This window comes from Cavia porcellus, unplaced genomic scaffold (genome assembly GCF_034190915.1).
Source record: "Cavia porcellus strain 051 isolate PalLab524CR breed Dunkin Hartley unplaced genomic scaffold, mCavPor4.1 scaffold_23, whole genome shotgun sequence".
Taxonomy (NCBI): domain Eukaryota; kingdom Metazoa; phylum Chordata; class Mammalia; order Rodentia; family Caviidae; genus Cavia; species Cavia porcellus.
In genome coordinates this window covers 41,814,390-41,835,566 of record NW_026947506.1, presented here as the reverse complement: position 1 = coordinate 41,835,566, position 21,177 = coordinate 41,814,390, and the positions used below count along the sequence as shown (strand labels likewise).

The 21,177-nt window shown below is 43.3% G+C and overlaps 1 protein-coding gene and 1 pseudogene across 7 annotated transcripts in view; one reads left to right on the top strand and one right to left on the bottom strand.

The window, feature by feature from the left end:
- Positions 1–21,177, bottom strand: part of Styxl1 (serine/threonine/tyrosine interacting like 1) — a 49,733-nt gene that overhangs the window by 25,276 nt on the left and 3,280 nt on the right. For 2 of the 7 annotated variants that reach the window (XM_063234290.1, XM_063234291.1), the window contains exons 2-5: positions 10,598–10,701; positions 10,019–10,090; positions 3,065–3,126; positions 153–312 (exon numbers count right to left, since the gene is read on the bottom strand). In XM_063234290.1, the coding sequence (XP_063090360.1) occupies positions 153–312; positions 3,065–3,126; positions 10,019–10,034 (238 nt within the window). In that variant the 5' untranslated portion in view covers positions 10,035–10,090; positions 10,598–10,701. Of the gene's footprint in view, positions 1–152; positions 313–3,064; positions 3,127–10,018; positions 10,091–10,597; positions 10,702–18,444; positions 18,625–21,177 lie in introns of all 7 variants that reach the window. The other 5 variants (XM_023565155.2, XM_063234289.1, XM_063234292.1 and 2 more) reach the window with 4 other exon arrangements.
- Positions 8,899–9,023, top strand: LOC111756952 (small nucleolar RNA SNORA2/SNORA34 family; annotated as a pseudogene).

Genomic DNA, 21,177 nt, shown 5'->3' with positions numbered 1-21,177 from the left:
CTCCTTCTGCTGAGCAGCGTGGTTCTTCACCTCGGACCCAGCAGCCTTCTGTCTCAGCCATTGGCAGTCTGGGTTCTGCCAGGAGGTGGAGCACCTGGTGTGACAGCTCCTGGCACAGGTAACAGAGTTTGGTCACTGTAGTCGAAACCCACCTTGGCCACGCTTATTAGGGTTGTCCTCGTCGTCCTCTTCCTCATCAGCCATGGCATCTTTTATAAACATCTCCATGGAGCTAGTGTTGCTATCATAGACTACACAGTACTTCACACACTCCAGATCCACAGACTCTGGGATGAGGTATTCACCGTTCTTCTAAGGAAAGCACACAGGGACATGCTGGCAGACTGTGCAGTGGAGAATGCACTCCCAGCGAGTAATGTCAGAAGGCATTTGAGGCGAGGACTGTGTGCTCCTTTCCCTGACAACACAAAGGCTAGAAGCACCATGAGTGGCCCAGACAGGGGTGGATGGGACTGGCTCAGAGGTAGGCGCTTGACCGAAGGGCAGTTGGCCTATTGATGGGCTCAAAAGCTCTTGGATGCCTTTGTGTCAAAACAACCAAACCCAGATAAATCATGACACCCTGTCCCCTGGAGAGGGACCAAATCTCACAAGAGCGAGGTAAGCAGAAGACGTGGGTAAGCAGACATCATAGGCAAGCAGATGTCACTGGAGGACTGCGAGACTGAATGTGTAACCCTGAGAGAGCAAGGACACGAGTCTGTGTCACTCACTGAGGCACTGAGCTTCCAGAGAGTGTTGATGCATGGTAGACCGTGACCACAGTAAATGAATGAATGGCCACAGGCTTTGAGGTAGAGAGGAGCTAGTGAGTAGTAGTCAGGGAGTGGCTGAGTCACCAAAATGTGTATCTCAGGGGAGGAAAAAGAGACGCTGATTAGGTGATGGCGCCATCTAGAGAAAGGTCAAGTTGCTTGAGAAAGGAAATGACATTACCCGAGAAGAGTGACAGTATACATAGGTTTGGTACAATCTGCGGATTCAGGCATCCACGGTGGGGATATTCTCCAAGAACATATTCTCCAAGGTAGGTATTGAAATTCACCAGTAAGTTTCTCTCCTGTTGTGGGCAGTCTTATTTCTGCCCTGGTTAAATTGGCGGCACATGTTAAGAACATCTGGTCTCTGTGGCCTCTGCATAGACTGATGCATTGCGCCACAGGGCCTTTGCTGCAAGCACAGTGACCTATTTGCTTTGCTGGTCACTGTACACAAGGGCTCACCAGTCCCTGGCATGTGGGAAGTGCTCAGTATGTATCCACTGGTTACAAGAAGTGGCCAGAAGCCACTCCTGACCAGCAAGCTTCACTGTGCTCCTCTAGCTGACACCTTTCTGGAGGGTTTCAGATAGCTCCTGCCCTGTGTGGCTCTTCTGGTCCTCCAGGCCAACTTAGGTGCTTCTTGTTGGTTGGGGCCTCTACATCTGCTAGACCAAGTTGCAAAGGACAGGGTGAGTTCAGACTTCCCTGAGTCACAGAGGTTTATGGGGAGCACTGTGAGCAAGTGGGTCTCCCAGGTGTGTCCAGCTAGGCCCCTCAGGTTCCAAGGAATCTATTAAGGCCCTGAGTAGTTCACTACTGTGAGATCACATCCCCTTCTAAATGACATCATCTTTCTCTCTAGGTGAATCCACAGATAGTACCAAACCCTGTACATACTCTTTCTTCCCTACATGTACATACTTATATAAATTTAATTTATAAATTACAGTAAGAGAACTTCAAATTCCACTGGAAAAATACAGCCTTCTCTAATTCGCATTCTGATTGGCTCAGTTTCCATCCCAGAGCCAGGGCCAATCACTGAAGCCAGAGATCTGGCTGGTATTTTAGGGAACACTACCAGAACCCCATGGATTAAACAGGGAGATGAAACGTTCCCTGCAAAAAGGGACAGGGTGTGGCCAGGAAAACAACAGGTAGACTTCTCATCCTGGAGGGACGGGGAGTCTTGAGGGCCTCAATCCCTAACTGGAAAGTCAGGGAGGAAGCACAAAGGGATCAGCTTGACCGAGAGGTTCTGAGGAGCTGAGGGAGAGGCACTGTCTGCTTTCCAGACCTGGGGGCGCAGCAGAAGCCCAGGCTCACAGATCGGAGAGCTGAGCTGCAAACTGAGACCCAGGCATCACAGAGGGCTCCAAATCGGGGGGGGGGGGGGGGAATAAGAGAACAACCTGAAACACGGGTTAAGAACTCAAGTACAGAGCCAGAGAATTGAAAATCCAGAGAGAAATAAAATAGGAAATGAAAGTGAAGAAGAGGGAATTAAGCAGTAAGTTCATTCTGGAAAAATACTTAAGCCAGGACTCAGGCTCCCCGCTGAGTTTTGTGCAGAAAATGCACCAGAGGTAGAGTGCACGCAGCTCTGAGCTAAGGGAAAAGGGGAGCAGGAGGAATTTTCAAGACCAGATGCGAGAAGCAAACTGGACAGGAGCCCTAGCTGCACGTGGATAGTTGAAGCTGTAAACTTGGGTAGAATCTCCCAAGAAAGTCTCCTGACAGGACAGAAAGAGCAGCAGACAACTTCAGGCAGCAGCAGGAGAAACCAAATGGACAGAGAAGAAATCAGGGAAGTAAGCGAGATGCTCAAAACCAGGGCAGGGTGTGGTCAGGTCTGCAGACGTCAGAGGGGGATGTGGCTGCAGCCCCTTGGGGAGGACACCTGCAGGGGTGGAGAAGGAGCTTGGTGGCGGCGGGTAGAAGGCACCTCAATGCAGGACTCTGGCTACCTGCCGGAATGGAGAAAGGAAAGGGGGAGGCAGGAAGGGAAGACAACAGGGGGCTTCTGTCTTTAGGTACAGTGAACACCTCAGTGTTTAGGGTACTCTCACCAAGGGGACACAGACTGGGGGCATCTTGTGCCCTGGGGTATTCCTGGGGCCTGGCACAGCCAGGAATGACCCAGACATTTGCTGTGGTGGGGTGGGCAGAACACTATGGTGGAAGCACAGACAACAGTGCTGCCCAGTGTCCGAGGAGGAGCTGCTCCAGGACGGAGGTGACACCTGCCGCTCCCTCCCACCCTGGCGCCCCGCTCAGAGTACCTTCTTCACGCGCAGGGCGGTGATCACGTGGCTCTCATCGTACTCCCGCTTGGAGCGGACATCTGAAAAGGAAAGGATTCCATTCAGGAACATACGCCAGAGGACTCGGAGAACTCTTCATCGTCAAGCCACATTTGCTTGGCCGTGGGTGACAGCTGCTGTCCGAGTACATCCTGGAGTCTGTGGCCTGTTTACTGTGAGCTGTTGGCCCCTGAACTCCCCGCCCAGCATTCCTGCACCCACCCATCCCCTGGAGGGGCAGCAAGACTTTGTACTTTTGAGTTTGGAGCAGTTTTCTGAGATCTAAAGGAGGGGAACAGGGGTGATACCAAGGCCAACTAAGCTCATGCTAAGTGCCCCAGTGAATTTTAGACCGCAGCTCACACTCTAGAAAGCAGGAGCTGACATCCTAATGATGCTTGTGCTAGGACAGGAGAGATGTTGGCCTTCCTTACAGTTGGGAGGAGCATGGAACAGGAATCTTTAAACCTGAAAGATGTCTCCCTTGTTTTGTTAAGAATTTCTACCCATGAGAGAGAGAGGTAAGAGGTTAAAAAAACAAAACAAAACTATCCATAAGAAACTTAAACCAGGCCTGTTTTGTGCACAAAAGCTTGTTGAGGACCACTGAGATTTTGAGGGCTTTGGAATAAATCTCAAAACCCTTTTGTAGGGATACCTTCATCAACGCCTATGAAAAGATGAATTCACACACAAAAAATAAGAATCATGTACATATGGAGAGGCCAGAGACCCAGAACAGCCAACTCAACACTGAAGAAAACCTATAAATGTGGAGGACTAGCACTACCTGACCTCAGCACTCACACTCATCAATTCAGTGGTACAATCAGAGGAAGAGACAAACAGAACAAGGAACAAAAGGTCCAGAAGCAGACACACAAATAAATTCAACTGGTCTTTGACTAAGGAGCAAAGATAACACAGCGGAGAAAATGTCTGTTCAACAAATGCTGCTAGACCAAGTGGGCCCATTCACAAGCAAAAGACACAGACCTGACACCTTTCACAAATCTTACTCAGAAGGGATCACAGGTTCAAATGGACAATGTAAAACATAAGACAAATCCCAGAACTCTGGAAGCCTGGGGTAGGAAAATCACAGGTTTGAGACCAGCCCAGGCAATTTAGCAACTTAGACTCTGTCTCAGAATAAAAGAAAAAAAATACAAAAACAAAAAGGGTAGGGATGTAGCTCAGGGCAAAGGCCCTGGGTTCCAACTTCAGTCCTGGGGAAGAAGGGGGTAAATCCAATAAAATTCCTACAAGATAACACAGGAGAAAATCTAGATAAGGAGCTAGCAATGACTTTTTAGATACAACACAGCAAAGGCTCCAAGCCATAAAAGAAACAATTGATAAAATGGACTTGGTTAAAATGTGAAACTTCTGCCAAGCCAATGAGAGTGGACTGGGGATGTAAAACAAATCCCAGGTGACAGGACCATTGACGACAGAGGAGATAACTGTATGACAGAGGAGATAACTGTAGCATAACAGCAGATCCACACTAAAAGCTAGAGCAGAACATTTTATTCTTTGTTGCAAAATGACAGAAATTGAGCTGGGTGTGGGGTATGTGCCTGTAATTTGAAATAGATTAAAGACTTCAACATAAGACCTGAATCTGTAAAGCTACTAGAAGAAAATATAGAAGGAAAACTCTTAATATTGATCTGAGCAATGATTATTTTTTGAAAATGACACCAAAAGCACAGACAAATGGGATCGCCTTAAACTAAAATGATTTTGCATTGCAAACAGTCAAAAGAACAAAAAGACAACCCACAGAAGAAAATATTTGCAAACCACATATCTGACAAAGTTGTATGTATTCAAAATACATAAGGAACTCAAATGGCAAAAGAATCCAAGTAACACAACTTAGCAAACAGGCTAAGCACATGAATAGATATTCCCCAAAGCAAGACATACAAATCACAATACACATATGAGAAGTCGCTCAACATCATAAACCAGGTAAATGCAGAACAAAAGCCAAAATAACATTATCACTCACACTTACTACAGTAGTTATATTCAAAAGGTAAGTGTTGTGAGGATGTAGAGAAACTGGAACCCTGGTATGCTGTTGGGGGAATGTAAACAGGTACAGCCATTATGAAAAGCAATACAGAAATTTCCTCCCAAAGTTAGAACTAGCACTACAATATGATCCAGCAGTCCACTTCTGAGTACAAAGGCAAAGGTAATTAAATCAAAATCACAATGAAGTATCAGCACTTCCATAGTCAATGCTGTTACATTGTTCACAAGAGCCAACAACTAGATGTACATTGACAGATAAGTGGATAAAGAAAACATTAGATACAGATAGATATGGAAGAACATATGAATATTATTTAGTCTTTAAAAGAGAGAGATAGTTGGACTCTATGGCACATGCCTAAAATCACAGCTCTTGATAGGCAGAGGCAGGAGGATCGTTGTGAGTTCAAGACCAGCCTGGGCTACAAAGTGAGCTCAGCGCCTGCCTGAAATGCATAGAGAGACCCTGTCTCAAAAAGACCAATAAATAAATAATAAATAAAATAGAGGTGGATATGGTGGCACATGCCTATCATCACAGCACTTTGGGAGGCTGAGGCAGGAGGACGAGTTTGGGCCCAACCTGCATAACTTAAGGATTTAGTTATGAGACCATGTCTCAAAATAAAAAATAAAAAGTGCCTAAGGATGTAAAGTCCATGAGTCCAATCTCCAGGACCACCACCACCACCAAAAAAAAGGCAAATGGCCCAATAGAAAAATGGAGCAATATAAATAGATTCTTTACAAAACAGGAAACCAGGGAGAGAACCAGCCAGATCTGCTCTGCCTGCCGGCTGCTGCCATCAGAAGGTTTGCTTCCTGTGGGCAGCCAGCAGAAGCAGGGACATGCAACCAGGTAAGCCCCGTGCATCTGTAGACCACCATTGGAGGCCCTTGCTTCCTTCAGGCAGCCATCACCCACCAGGTGATGTGTGACAAACACACACCCCTGTGTGCCTGTCACCATCATGGAGTCCGGTGTAGACACACAGCCAGAGAGAAACAGCCCTACCACCACACACCCCTGGCCACTGGGGAAGCCCCAGTGTAGCTGCACAGGTCTGGAGAAGCCCGCTCCACAAGTGCTACCTACCTGTAAACCTGGGGTCAGAGGAACCCACGTGCCTGTCTCGTTCGCCTACACCGTTGGGGGGGGGGGCCAACTTGGGAAGTACCTGGCACCCCACAACCAGCTGTTGGGAGGAACCCAGGAAAATGTCAAGATGAAGGAGCAAAAGGCAATCTCAGACCTCCAGCCCACACAGAACAAGTGTGCGAGATACAGTCATGGAAGAAAATGGAAGTCACACACCTGAAATCTCTGAGAGGACAGCAACTGAAGTAAAGAAACAACTTCATGAGACTATAAAAACAGTCAAATCAGAAATAATGTCTCAGGTAAAAGAAGAAATCACAAACATACTGAAAGAATTGTTCAGCAGATCTAAAGAAAACATAGACAAAAAAGAAGAGCATAGGAAAATGATGGAAACCTTGAATGAATGTAGAAAGGAATTACAATGCATGAAACAGATTCAAAGAGAGATCTGGCAAATTAAAAAGTCAGTCAAAAGCTGGCAAAACCACTTGAAAGAAATAAAGATAGACTTCTAGACCTTAAAGACAGGATTGCAGCTAGTGATGGTAAAAGGAAAAATCTCTAAAAGATAACAAGGAACCAGGAAATAACAATTCAATAGCTGCCAGACAACACAAAGAAAAATAATTTAAGAGTGATAAGTATCAGTGAAGAAGCAGGGGTCACAAATGAAATGAAAAAGTTATTTACAGAAGTAATAGAAAACTTCCTGGGACTGGGGGTTTAGCTCAGCGGCATAAGTGCCTGCCTTGCAAGTGTGTGGTTGTGAGTTCAATCCCTGGTACTGATAAAAAAGAAAAAGACAAAAAAAAAAAAAAGAAAAAGAAAAAGAAAAAAGAAAACTTCCCAAACATGAGAAATGGATCTGGCATGCAGATAAGTGAGGCATACAGGACTCCAACTAGCCATAACCAAAGTAAATCCACACCTAGACATATAATAATCAAGATCCCAGAAATTCAGCACAAGAACAGAATATTAAAAGCTGTTAGGGAAAAGAAACAGACCAACTATAAAGAAAAACCAAACAGAATCAGGGCAGATTTGTCAACACAAACCATCAAGTCAAGAAGAGTTTGGAGTGAAGTGTTTCAAATCCTGAAAGAAAACAACTTCTAACCCAAATTAATGTATCCTGAAAAACTATCTTTCAGAATTGATGAAAAATATAAGATACTTCTGTGACAAAGAACAACTTAAGGAATTCATGACCACCAAACCAACCCTACAGACAGTGCTAAAGAATATTCTAGAGAGAGACAAAGATGACTATGATTCCAGGAACAGCAGCAGAGGAGAATCACCAAACAGGACAGGCAACTGCATGAAGGGGAAAAGTGGAGGGCCAACAGCAGGAGGATAACAGGGCAGAGACAAACCAATGTATGCTGGCTGTAACCGTTAATGCAGATGACTTCAGGTCAGTAATAAAAAGAAACACAGGGAGAGTGGATCAAGAAACAAGATACATCAATATATTGTATACAAGAAATATATTTAATTTGAAATTCATAGACTAAAAATCAAAGGAGAGAAAACAATTGTCCCATGTGACAGGAAACCAGAAAAAAGCAAAGATAACTTGCCATCAACTGCAGAATGGATAAGAAAGTTATGGTACTTTCATACAATGGAAAGCTATCCAGCTATAAAGTAGAATAATCTCAAGGCTCCTGTAGGTAAATGAAAGCAACTGGAGATCCTGTTCATGGATGAATGATTTGAACTCCTATGGGTAAACCCTAGCATAAGAAACAGAAGGAGCTAGTGAGATCCAAAAAGCACAATAGTTATTATAAAAGTGATAGGGGAGGAAACACCTCGGAGCGGAAGTGGGTAACCACTGTCCATTTCTTATTGTCTTGTCTTGAACTCTTGTATTGTTTTCACAGTTTTGTTAGGTTTGGCTTTGTTCTGTTTTGTTTTGTTAAGATTTTACTGTGCCTGATGGTATGGGTAGCTATTTTGAACATAATAGAATGCATTATGGTAATCATGATCTGTTTCCTATTATCTTGTTTTGAAGTCCTATAATGCCTTAATTATTTTAATTGGTTTTATTCTGGTTTTTTTGTTTGATTTTATTATGTGTAATGGTAAGAACAGCTCTTTTGAAGAAAACAAGACATTATGGTAGCCCCTGTTGATTTCCTATCATCTTGTTTTGAAGTCCTATAATGCTTTCATTCTTTTGTTTTGATTGGTTTTTTCTGTTGTGCTTTGACTTTATTATGTGATAGAGAATGCACGACTGTTTTGAAGAAAACAAGACATTACAGTAACAATTGTTCATTTTCTGTTATCTTGTTTTGAAGCCCTGTAATGCTTTCATTCTTTTGTTTTGAATGATTTTAGTTTCTTTTCTATCATTTGATTTCATTGTGTATAAAGGTATGGACAGCTGTTTTGAAAAAAACGAGAGACATTATGGTAGCCACTGCTGATTTCCCATTGTCTTGTCTAGAAGTCCTGTGTTGCTTGCTGTTGTGATTTGCTTTGTTCTGTTTTGTTTTGTTTGATTTGGTTTTATTCTCTTTAAAATAAAAAAGGAAACCAGGATGGTCAGTAACATAAAAAGATGCTTGATCTTATTAACAATTATGGAAATTAAAATTAAAACAACACAATATAATTTCATATGACGCAGATTACAACAAATATCCTGGCCCTGAATCAAGGCCAGCAGCTTCCTGACACTGTTGGTTTTAAGCAGGAGCCTAAAGAGATGTCTATGGCCATTTCAGAACTTGGGCAGTAAAATGGTCAATTCATTAGAAAGAAACAACTTGAAGCAACCCCTCCCCGCCCTGGTGAGCAGCTGTGAGCGTGGCAGGCTACAGCAGCCCAGGACAGAACCACTAGCGATTACTGGGACCCAAGCCATGCTGGGACCTGGAGTGCCAGGAAACCAAGCCACCCCTCCCCCTCTGTCTGTTTTGTTGAACTTCAATATACATGAAAGTATGGACAGCTATTTTGAAGAGAACGAGAGACTCTATAACAGCCATTAGTGACTATTGTCTGGTTTTAAAGACCTAAAACGCCTCCCTCATTCTGTTCAGATCAAATTTATACTACGTTGTTTTGCATGAATATTCTGTATGTGAAGACATGGACAACTATTTAGAAGAAAACAAGAGATAATATGATACATAGTGAAGATCTTAGGTCGTCTAGCTTTGAAATTTATATTGCTTACATTGCTTTCTTATGTCCTATTTTGTTCTGTTATGTTGTGTTTAATTTTACCCCCTTTAAAATAAAAAAAAATTAAAAAATTTTTAAATTTGTTTTAATTTTGTTTTAAAAACAAGTATTACAGGCTGGCAAAACTAGGTATTAGGAAGTGTGCTTCTTACCCTGTTGATGGCACTATAAAGTGAGACAGTTCCTTTGAAAGCCAATTTGATGATAAGTTAGTGAAGTTTAATTTGCCATTTGGCAATCCCATTTCTAGACATAGATCTTGAAGAAACTCTTGCCCACAGGAACATGGAAAGATGGCAAAGATGTGCAGAGTTTTTCCCTGAAGCATTATTTATAATAACACACCAAGTATATATATATATATATATATATATATATATATATATAGAGAGAGAGAGAGAGAGAGAGAGAGAGAGAGAGAGAGATAGCAACACATTGCAATCAATTGGGAACAGATAAAAATCCCAGTTAACAGCTAAAATAAACTAACTGTATATCACATACAGACCTAAGAAAACTCAACAGTATGTTTTTCAACCAAAACAAAATAAAAAGACAGGTACAGCAGTGCATACCTGTAATTCCACACATGCACTCTGAGAGGCTGAGGCAACGCAATCACAAGTTTGAGCTCAGCCTGGACAATTCTGCAATTTAGAGAGACCTGGTTTCAAAATAAGAAATAAACTGGATGTGTAGCTCAGTGGGAAGACCCTGGTTTCAATGCCAAGTACTATAAACAAAGCTGCAAAATGAATGGACACAACAGAATTTCTTGTATAAATGTTTAAACCACTTGTTATTTTGGGATACCTAGGTATGTAGTAAAAATTTGAAAATACAGAAGTAGTTGTCTTGGGGAGAGAAAAATACAATCATACTGAGGTACAATATCTATGTTTATAATATTTTCTTATGTTAAATCTGAGAAGTACAAGGGTGTCCATTAATGCCACTATGTATGTGATATTTAAAATAGTAATAAGAGGACTAGAATACATCTTCTGGGAACTTCTGGAGCTCATCTGGGAAGATTCCCAAGTAGTATACCACAATAATAAAAAGCAGCATTTGAGCCATCAAACCTGACAACTTTCTAAAGTCATTAAATCTGTCAAAAATAATGCTGTTTGTGTGCTTGCTAGAGTACTTACCAAATAAACAGAGATAGTTGGGTTCAGTTAATCTGGACAGTTTTGTGACCTGGTTCAAGATGTTGTAAAGCTCTGTTGGTTCACAAAAGACCAAAGAAACCATCCTAGGAGGAAGAAAGAATAATTTGTAAGTTTGACATACTTCTTTCTAGTTAAGATGAATGACTGCAGAATAGGATACTGAATTAAACACTTTCATAGCATACATTCAAACTTTCATAACATACATGCAAACTTAGTAATAATCAGGAAGACTTCTAAAATTCATAGTGAAATGTGTACAAAGTAGAATAAAACATTGAGGCAAGCCCAGTGTAGGAAGCAGTGCCATGTGCGGGCCACCGCTGGACTAGAACAGACAGACCCTAGCCCCTCCTGGCACAGGGGCTGGCAAACAAGAAGTACTTATCCCCCACCCACCCCACCTCTGCTGAAAGCTACCCGCTTATCTGGAGAAACACAGGCTCTGAAGACAGCTATGGAGGTGAAATGCAACTGGAGGCCTGTGGTGCTTTGGGGTTTCACTAACATTTCACATCTATGGCCAGTGGTCTGTTCTCAGGTTCAGAGGATAGTGGTACAGTGGCATCCAGGGGGAACTCCTGAGGGTTACAGCCATAGTTGATTCCCTATGGTCTTGTTTTGGAAGTCCTATCATTTCCATTGTTTTGTTGGGCTGGGTTTTATTTTTTTGTTTTGTTTATGTTAAATCCAGTAGTAGGAGCAGGTATTTCAAAGACAGCAAGACGTATTATGGCAGCAATTTTGAATTTACCATAAGCTTGTTTTGAAGTCCTTTATTGCATTGTTTTGTTTTTATTATTTTATTTTATTCTGTTCTGTTTGATTTTCACCATATCCAAAGTTATCTGCAGCTATTTTGAAGGCATCAAAAGGCATTATGGTAACTATTGTTGATCTCGTAATGTTTTTGAAGTCCTGTGTCTGTTACAGTGGTTTGTTTTGATTTGTTTTATTGTTTTATCCTCTTTAAAATAAAAAATACATTAAATACAGCATATGGAACCACCCAGAATACAGTGGATATTAAATCATTTTAAATGCATTATTGTAATTGCCACTAATCCCTCTCAACGTGCTCCACTTTGAACAAACTTATCCCACTGCTGAGGCCACTTTCTGAAGCACTTCTAGAAGTCTTTTTTGTGGGTGTCTGTACGAGGTGTGATGAGAAACATCATGAATGCTGCTGCTGAGCGCCACCCAACAGAAGAGCAGCCTCATAAAAACGTGCCCCTGTGCCCTCATCCACCCTGGTCACTGGCTCTGGCACCGTGGACTTCTGGCTCTTCCACAAAAATCAAAAAGACCACGAAAGGGAAAGGTTAAGTCAATTCAGGACATCAAGGCAGTCACAACAGCACATTCACAAACGAGGACTTCTAGATTGCTTTGCAAAGTGGCGAAAATGGGTTAAGTGTGCTAACAGGAGAGGTTTTTGAGGGGGGAATAAATAGGAGTGTCTTTTACTGTAATGTTAAAGAACTTAAATATCCCTTGTTTTATTATCAAACCTCATGTCCCAGTAGATTGTAAAGCAGTCAACAATACGTTTGTTTATTTAGCAAATAATTACTGATCACTTACTACATGCAGAATCATGGAAACAACCAAAATGAGCAAAACCTATCTTTGGTGGAGGTCACATTCTAGCATGGAATGAAGACACTGAACCAAAAGGACGAAGAGGTGCAAGTAGGAAGAGAGGAGAGCATTATTAAAGAAAAGCGCACTGTCACAGTAGCAGCCAATAGCATCCTGCCTGGTTGGGAACCAGAAAAGGGCTAAGTAAGTGCTACCCAGACAGACCGGAGACTGGGCAAGGTAGAGGGGAAACGACCCCAGTCCCTGAGTTAAAGAGCCGGGCTGGGCTGCAGCTGGGAGTGGTGAGCAAGGATCAGAAGGAGCCTCCGAGGCCGTGCGGGGGGTCTGTAGGGAACTGCCTATGTTCAGAGGGGGGTTCTGGCTCCTGAGAGCAGAGCTGAGCTGCTCTTGGCCACGGGACTCTTGGGCATTGTTTCTAGGAAGGTTGGATCTGCACCTTTTAGAAGGAGTAACACAGAATGCAGAAGTGCTGCCCTCTGAAGGCCAGCAGTGAAGAGGCGGGAGAAAAGCCAAGTCCGGAGGTCACCGAGCTCTGGTCTCTACAGTAACCAGTACGATGCCCTGGGAAGGGTCAGCTTCTTCACGGACCTCAGTTCTCAGCTCCGTGTGGATTTTTCCTCTTGGCACACAAACATCCCGTTGTCCCTGTGACGTGTCTGCTTCCCTTTTTAGCAAGGCTTCTCAGATGCACAATGTCTGTTGACTCCCTTTACTCCCTCCACTTCAGTAACGTCAAATTCTCAGGTCTCAATCCTTGCTCTGCCAGTTATTGCCAGCTGTCTGACCCTGGGATATAACTTGCCTCTCTGTGCCTCAGTTTCCACCGTTTCTAAAGTTGGGGCAATAGTATTGCCCCTTCCATAAAATGAGCATAAAGTACCTGCCTGCTGCGTGCGCATTAATGAAGTTACCTATGGAAGGAATTCTGAGCAGGGCAAAAACGATTGAGAAAGTGTTGTCTATCAGAACCACCTTCGCCCTGGAACTCCTGACCCCGCCAAACCATAGAAACTGGCCTTTGTAAGGGCACCAAGATTGTCCCTCTTGCCTAAAGCATTGGTCATCTTCTCTGCACTTAATGACTTAGCCTCTTCAAAGCCTGTGTTAAGGGTGGTCAGACTTCCTGTTCCAAACACACTCCCCAAGATGCCACATCCTCCAAGCCTGCCTCCTCCCCCTCGAGTTGTTCTTCTTTGGTCTTCTTTGCTGGAGGGTTTCCTCATGTGCAGAGGCCCCTTGGACTGAATGATCTTTTTGCTTTCTTTTCTCACTCTAGGATGTCTTGACACCCTCGCTCAGGGTGTCTTAACCTTGGCACCACTGACATTTGGGGTCAGATAACTTGCTGCTGAGGGGCTGACCAGAGCACTGCAACACATTTACCAGCATCCCTGGCCTCTACCAGTATAAGACAGTAGCAATCTTCCTTTAGCTTTAACAAAAAGTACCCCAGACTTTGCCATGTGCCCGAGAAGAAGGGAATTAGTGTCTCCATTTGAAAATCACCACTCTAAAGCCCAGTCTCGGAGATTTCCCCAATTCTTGGATACCACTTCCATAGTAACTACTCGCATATTTTATTTCATCTTGACTTCCTCACTGCAGACTCTACCTGGGTGCCTCACGGTCATTTCAAATATAAAATGGCAAGGACATCTTTTTTTTTTTTTTTTTTTTTTTTGTACCAGAGGTCAAACTCACGACCTTGCATTTGCCAGGCAGGCAGTTATGCCACTGAGCTTATTCCTCAACCCAAAACCAGGTCTTTTAAATGTCCACATCTCCAATCCCTGTTCATCTTTTAGCTTTGTCAGATTTAAGAAACAGCACATTAGCTGTCCAACTGATACAGCCCAGTCGACAGATTTCTCTTTCTTTACCCGCTAACCTTTTTTTTTTTTCTTTTTTGAGACAGCATCTCACTGGATAGTTCAGACTGCCTGAAATCACTGTGTTGCCCAGGCTGGCCTTGAACTTGCAGCAATCCTCCTCGCCTCAGCCTCCTGAGTTCTGGGATTAGAGGCAGGCACCACCACGTCCAGCTAACCATTTGATCTACAACTCTACTTTCTAAATGGATTCCAAATTCACCCACTTGTCTCCCTCTCGAGAGCTACTGTCTAGTCTAAGGTACTATCCTCCTGCTCCTGAAGTTGCATTACTGCCCAGGGAGATCTTGTAGCCTCCTGCTTTCTCCCTACACTGTAATCTCCACATGGCGGCCAGGGTGATCTTTTTAAAATACAAGTGTCTTTGTCTTTACTTCCCTTGCGGACTTCTGAAATCACGGTGTTAGTTTGCTTGCTGTCAGCTCCACCCACAAGGATGCATGGCTCATAAGGAAAGGCTCTACATGTCCTGTCCCCTGCTGTATCCTCATCCAGTGTCCAGGATTTACTGTGGCAAAGCAGTGTTCAATAAAACACATTGAACTAATAATTACTAGCTGCCACTGCGACCCTTGCCAATGGGGCCACATGACCCTGATTCTCATATATAGATTCCTGCGAAGACTCCTCCCTTGTATCCCCAGCCCAGTCCAGAACCTCTCCCTCTAAAAGCCCTGTGCCCAGGCAATTTTGGGGGTGGCGAATAAAGCAGAGAGTAGGACTAAAACTTCACTAAACCAACCTAAAAACTGGCTCCTAACCCATCTGGCCCACAGCTCAAAGTCCATCCTCAGCTCCCGCTTTTCTCTCCCACTCCATTTCCTCAATGAATGGCCTACAGATATCTCTGAGTATCCAGGTAAAACCTCAGCCCCACAGATTATCTCCTACAAGCCCCCTTTCTTCTCAAAGGAGGCACTCTCTGGCCAAACAAGAACTGTCCTTCACCTATGGCCAAAGCTGAAGGGTTGGAAGAAGTCAACCTGCCTTTTCTACGAGCCAGCTGGCGCATATACTAAGAAACAAGAAGAGCCCCACTCTCCCACCCACCCCCTGCACAGGCAGCTGATTCAGAGGAACACAGGCAGGATAATAGCAACTGAGGTACAAAAATAACAATGCTTGTGTTGATTGATTGAATTTGCAGGCCTAAAGCCTGTAGTCTGAGCACCTGTATAGAGAACAACAATACGCAATATAGCAACTGTGGGAAATATTCTTCTGTCTTGTTTTTGAAATCCTATATTGTTCTCACTTTTTTGTTTTGTTCTGTTTTATTATTTCCCTCACAATTAAAAAATTTTTTTAAAAAATGACTACCTGTTAGTGAGGAGCAGATGAGAAAGAACAGTGAGCAAAGACGTATTCATACCAAAAAGTTACAGGAACATTTGATTTACATCTGTGATTGAAGTCATTATCTTTATATAGTTTAAATCTTTTTTTTTTTTTTTGGTGCCGGGGATTGAACTTATAACCTCATACTTGCCAAGCAGGTGCCTATGCTGCTGAGCTAAACCCCCGGCCCCTATAGTTTAAGCCTTTTAAAAATGTTTCTGTATTTGAGACATGGGTTACATTTTGGCATTTTGCTACTAGTTTAAATCTGAATATTATATCACAAGCATTTTTCAATATTGTGAATTAATGTTCAAAATGTAATTGTTTTGCTTTTGTTTTTTGATGCAGGGTCTCATTATGCAGTTCTGGCCGGCCTTGAACTCATAGCAATCCTCCTGCCTCAGCCTTCCAAGTGCTGGGATCACAGGCATGCACCACCTCACCTGGACTTAAAAAATAATTTTTAATAAATACAGAATTTTTCAAATGTAAAATAAGGGACTGTATAATATAATGAAAGAATACATTCTTCCATTTACTATTTATAACATCCAGAACATTCACTCATTTAATCTTTATAATATCCATATGAAGTAGGTACTGTTATTCACCACCTTATGATTTAAAAAATGAGAGTAGGAGACGTTAAAGTCACACAGAAAGTATCTGAACCAGATGAAACTTTTGTGTATTTCAAAGTCTATCCTCTAGTTATGCTACACTTTCTTTCTTTGCTTTGCATTATGTCAATGTACTATCAACTAATAAACTAATACCTTTTCGTTGACTATTTAAAAAAAAAAAAAAGCCAGATGCTTGGGGAAGTCCCCAACCTAACAGCACGATTCCAAGAAACAGTGACTGAGCTTGGGGCCACTGCCAGCCTCAGTGGGTTGAAAACACTAATCAGTATCACTGTCAGCACTCCAAACTCTGAGCAGTGTAAATGTTCTTAGCTTCCCTATTTGGGCTTCAAGAATACTGTAGCACTGTGTTTATACAAAACATTAAACTAATGGGGGTGACCTTATGCCAACATTACTTACCTTAGTGGTTTCCATGATCAAGTTTAACTCCTCCACTGATTTTCCACATTTCACAATTAACCCATCCCAATTTTTTTCTACTTTCAATCTAGATGAACCAAACTTACTTTTCCCAAGATCAAGTTTTTCTCATGTGAATTTTACCCTAAAAAAAAAAAAGTTTGCTTCCTTAATTAAAAAATAAATTATTTTGGTCTTTTTGAGGCAAGTATCACAGATAGTTCAGGCTGGCCTTGATGTCACTTTGCAGCCCAGGCTGGTCTCAAACTCTCACTGATCCTCCTGCCTCAGCCTCCCAACTGCTGGGATTAAAGGCATGCGCCACCAAGCATAACCTCTTAATCAATTTTTATCATTATCAGTTTTTCCGAGTAGTCTGCTACTGTGAGTTTCATTGGTATTATTGGAAATAACATCAAATTTCATTTTCCGGGTGACCTAGCTAAAGCTAGTGAGTCAAATGGCAAATTTAAGATGTCCCCTTTATGCGCTTATCTCAGCACAGTATAGCTCTTCTTAGTCTTTTCGGGGCTTTTGGTGCAATCATTATTGCATGAGAGATGGCTGGAAGGGGAGACAGTTCTAAGAAACATCTTTTGTGGAAGCAGCTTAATAGGGGTGCGAGAAAGACGGCTCTGCTGTGAACAGATCCCGCTGAGGAACCCACACAGCTTTCCGGATGACAAGCAGTGGCACGCCTTCCGTCCAAACAGTTGAGTGCTGGCACAGGCCTTTTCCTTGCACACCTGGCCTTCACAGCAGAGGCTTGTGGGGTGACCCCTTCCAGACCACAACAGGCCAGAGGCTACTGGGCTGTGACTCAAGTCCAGTGACAGCACATCTTACATTTGGGGTAAACAGACCACTGAAAAGATTCTCTGTTAGGGGTGCCAGAGTCCAAAGGGGAGCTGGGCAGATAGAGCACTTCTCCCACCTCTCTGGGGCTGACCATGCCCAGGGCCTGCCATTTGGCAGAGGCTGGGCCTGACCTCGGGCTCCTCATAAGAGCTCGGGGACACTAGCATTTGGTCCAGTGCTCAACTGTCAGGTACCCCAGGCCCAGACAGTCCCTGTGGACACAATGATAGGCATTTACTTCTGGTGGAAAATAGGTATCACTAGATGATCCTGGAAAAGCCAGGCTACGAGTTTTACTTTGGGCTCCTGGCTCAGGTTGAATGGAAATCAATGAGGCAAGAGTTGGGGTCTATAGCCAACCCCCATCAGTGTCCTCATTCTCTGGGAGGAAATCAGGTTGTGCCAGGATGACCAAGGTTTAGCCACAGTGCTGGCATCAATGCCCTCACTGTAAACTGACACAGTAATACATGTTGGAAAGTTAGAGAAACACTCAATTGAGGTAACTGATACAGCTAGCACCAGGCCTGACGTATAATAGGAGCTCGGCAAACAGAAGTTCCTTTACAACTCAAGCCCAGGAAGCAGAAGGAGCCATTCAGAAAATTGGTGTCTAAGACCAGAGCCAAAGCCTATGGTGCCTGCCTGTGGTCAGGATCTTAAGGGCTCTGCAAGCAGGCTTTCTCTATTCCAGCTGGACACCTTCTATGTGGCCTCGACCTTAGCAATGGTTGGATGACATGCAGGTCACAGAATCCCCTGAGCTTTGGAGGTTGCAGAAGGGGTCCTGAAATCTGTCCCCTGGTTCAGAGGGAGACCAGGTCCCAATGGCATAGGTGGAAGAAAGAGGGACCGAGCAAGGCCAGAGCCACACAACCTCCTTTGACTTAGTCATCCCATGTCTCCACACTGTGGGGAAACTGTGTATGGACCAGGGGTCCAGACCCACCTATGCACAACCCTGCCTGTCTCACACCCTGCTTTCACGGCCACTCCCCTAAACCTGCGTGGCCCTGTGAAGGTGATGGGCCTGTGTGTGACGCATCTGTGAGTCTCCCACGACCACATCTGGACTCACTTCCTTTACCTCTGTTTCCACAGCTGTTCCTCCATCGGGGTCAGGCTCCGCCTTCCCAGCATAGGTCCTTGGCCCTAACTCGCTCTGTTCTCTCTTCAGACCCAGATCTGCCCTCACTGGCAGCTCTCAGCTCGAAGGAGCTCCTTGCTGGCAGCTCTGGTGTGGCCAGACCACCACCTCCTGGTTGTCCTGCTGGGACAGATCTTAAACAGTCAACTCTTGACTTTCCTATGAATCACAAGTGAAAGTTGGAGCTAGTTATCTAAATACAATTTTGTTTAAAAATGCATGCGGTAAGCCAGGGGTGGTGATGCACACCTGTCATCCTGGCACTCTGGGGACTGAGGCAGAAGGATTGAAAGTCAGAGCCAAGCCTAGACAACTTAAGTGATTTGAGGAGACCTTGTCCCAAAATAAAAAATAAAAGGCTAAGGACATAGCTCAGTGCAGAGGTCCTGGGTTCAATCCCCAGTCCTACAATAACTAAATAAGCAAATAGGCAAAAAAATAAAATATATGTTCCAAATTTCCAATATCCTAGGGCAACTAGAGAAAAATAAATGCAAATTCTGGGCAAAGCAGAATGATAACCATCTTTCTAACCCCCTTGAGCTCCAAGGACCTGAAAGGAAAGCCTGGGAATACTAGATCTGAGGTATAGGTTCGTGTTGGAGAGAAGCTTGTATAAATTTGTGCAAAATCTGACAGCCCATGACAGGGCTCTTAGCCCACCATAAGGTATAGTGAGTACGTGTGGATGTGTGGGGTGGGTTGAGGAGGGTGTCAGTGTGTATACAACAGATTTATAGATTTGTTTTGATCAGGCAGAATAAATCCATGCTAATAAAAGTTCAGGAAATGGTTGTTTGTTTGGGGAGACTGATGGAAAGACGTGTAAGGGAACTTTCTGGAATAAAAAATGTTTCATAGTTTGTTTAGAGTGGTAGTTACAAAGGTGAAAGCGATCAAAACAAAAATGAAGGATTAAGACCTGTATATATACTTTATTGGGTGAAAAATGAAAGTTAGTAAAAAATAAAAATAAGCTCCTTGTGTAGACCCATGTATCTGTGTCCCAGGATGTGAGCACAGGCGTATGTATGCCTGTGTGTGTAAGTCTTCACCTTTGGCATAAGATCCGCCCATGGTTTTCAGCACATAGCACACACACATTTCCAAACCTTAGCTTGGCCCTCGTGGCCACTAGCTAACCCCTTTCTCATTTTTCCTTACTTGCCCAGCATTACACTGTTGGCAGAACTGCTATCCAAATCCTATCAATCCAGCTCAGGAGCCACTTTTCTCCTTTGTAGTTTCTGCCTGGGAAGATTGAAACCACTGGATGTGAACTGCATTCCCAACCCACTGCTCCCTGCACGCCCGAGTTTCCTCCCACAGTCAGAGACAGCCATCCTCTCCCCCAACCTTTCTCCTTTCAGACACACACACACACACACACAAAGCCAGGTGGGGTGGAGCATGCCTATAATCTCTGCACTCAGGAGGCTGAGGCAAGAAGACCACCAAGGCCAGCCTGGACTGCACAGTGAGTTTAAGCCTACAGTACATAGTGAGACCCTGTCTTTAAAAAAAGAAAAAAAAAATCTCCCCCCTGTTAGCATCTATTTCTGATTTTTTAAAAATTTATTTAAAGAGAAAAACAAAACAAAATAAAACAGTAAAAGGGTACAAGTAATACAGAATCTCAAAAAAAAAACAGTAAGAAATCACTAGTTAATAGATTACATATTGTCATCTTAGAAAGTTTTTCAAGTTACAAAATTAAAGCATACAAAGTGGACAGTGAGACTGCAAACAGTTGTGTTCAATGATCCAACAAAAACTTAGTAATATGGTTTTCTATCTTACACATTTAAATATACATGCAGTTATATCCTTTAGAGCACTTTCTTTTCCTCTATTTTTGATTTCAAACATTCACAAGTCTCAAGTTTCTTGGAATAACTCATGAAACAAGAAGCCCTAGATTCGCTTGGCTTGTGCCCACTGAAGCTTTGCAGATACCAAGGGTGATGCGGGCCCAGGCTGGAAAGGTTCAGGCCAGGCGGCTGGTAGCAAAGCAGGAAAGGCAGTTGCATGTGAAATGGGCTGTATGGGCAACCCACTCGGGACCCCTGTCTGTCTGTCTGTCTGTCTCTCTCTCTGACAGACGCTTTCTTTCTCTTAATATCCTGCCCTTAATCTCCAATGTTCTTAAAATTCATTCTTTGATTTTAGAGAACACGAACTCGTACCAGACATCTAGCAGGTTGGGGTTTCTTTCCCCTAATACTATGTGGAGGTCTTCCACCAAGATCATTGGATGGAGGAAAAAGTTTGCTTTCATTTTATAGACTTTGAACTGGGACTTGTTTAGGTAACAAATGTTTATACTTCAAATTTTGTTCTTTGCCCATTGCTTATAATTGCTTATGCTTTGTCTTTTATATAATTTTGTTATTTTTGTTAAAATGATGAAAAATCTAAGTTAAACATGGAAAGGTTTAAGGTTATGACCTTAATGGGACACTTTTATTGGGACATTTTTATTCTTGTTTTGTTCCTGAAATGGGCTGTGCCCTCAAATTTGTTGGGTCACAGGATGCCTGTTTCCTGTAGACTAGAGGCAGGAGAGAAGACCAATTAAAAGCCAACTGAACAGGACTTAGGCCAAGAGCGCCACCTAAAGGAACAATGGACCCATGTCACGTGGTGGAGGATTCCAGAAACCAAGGGCAGAGG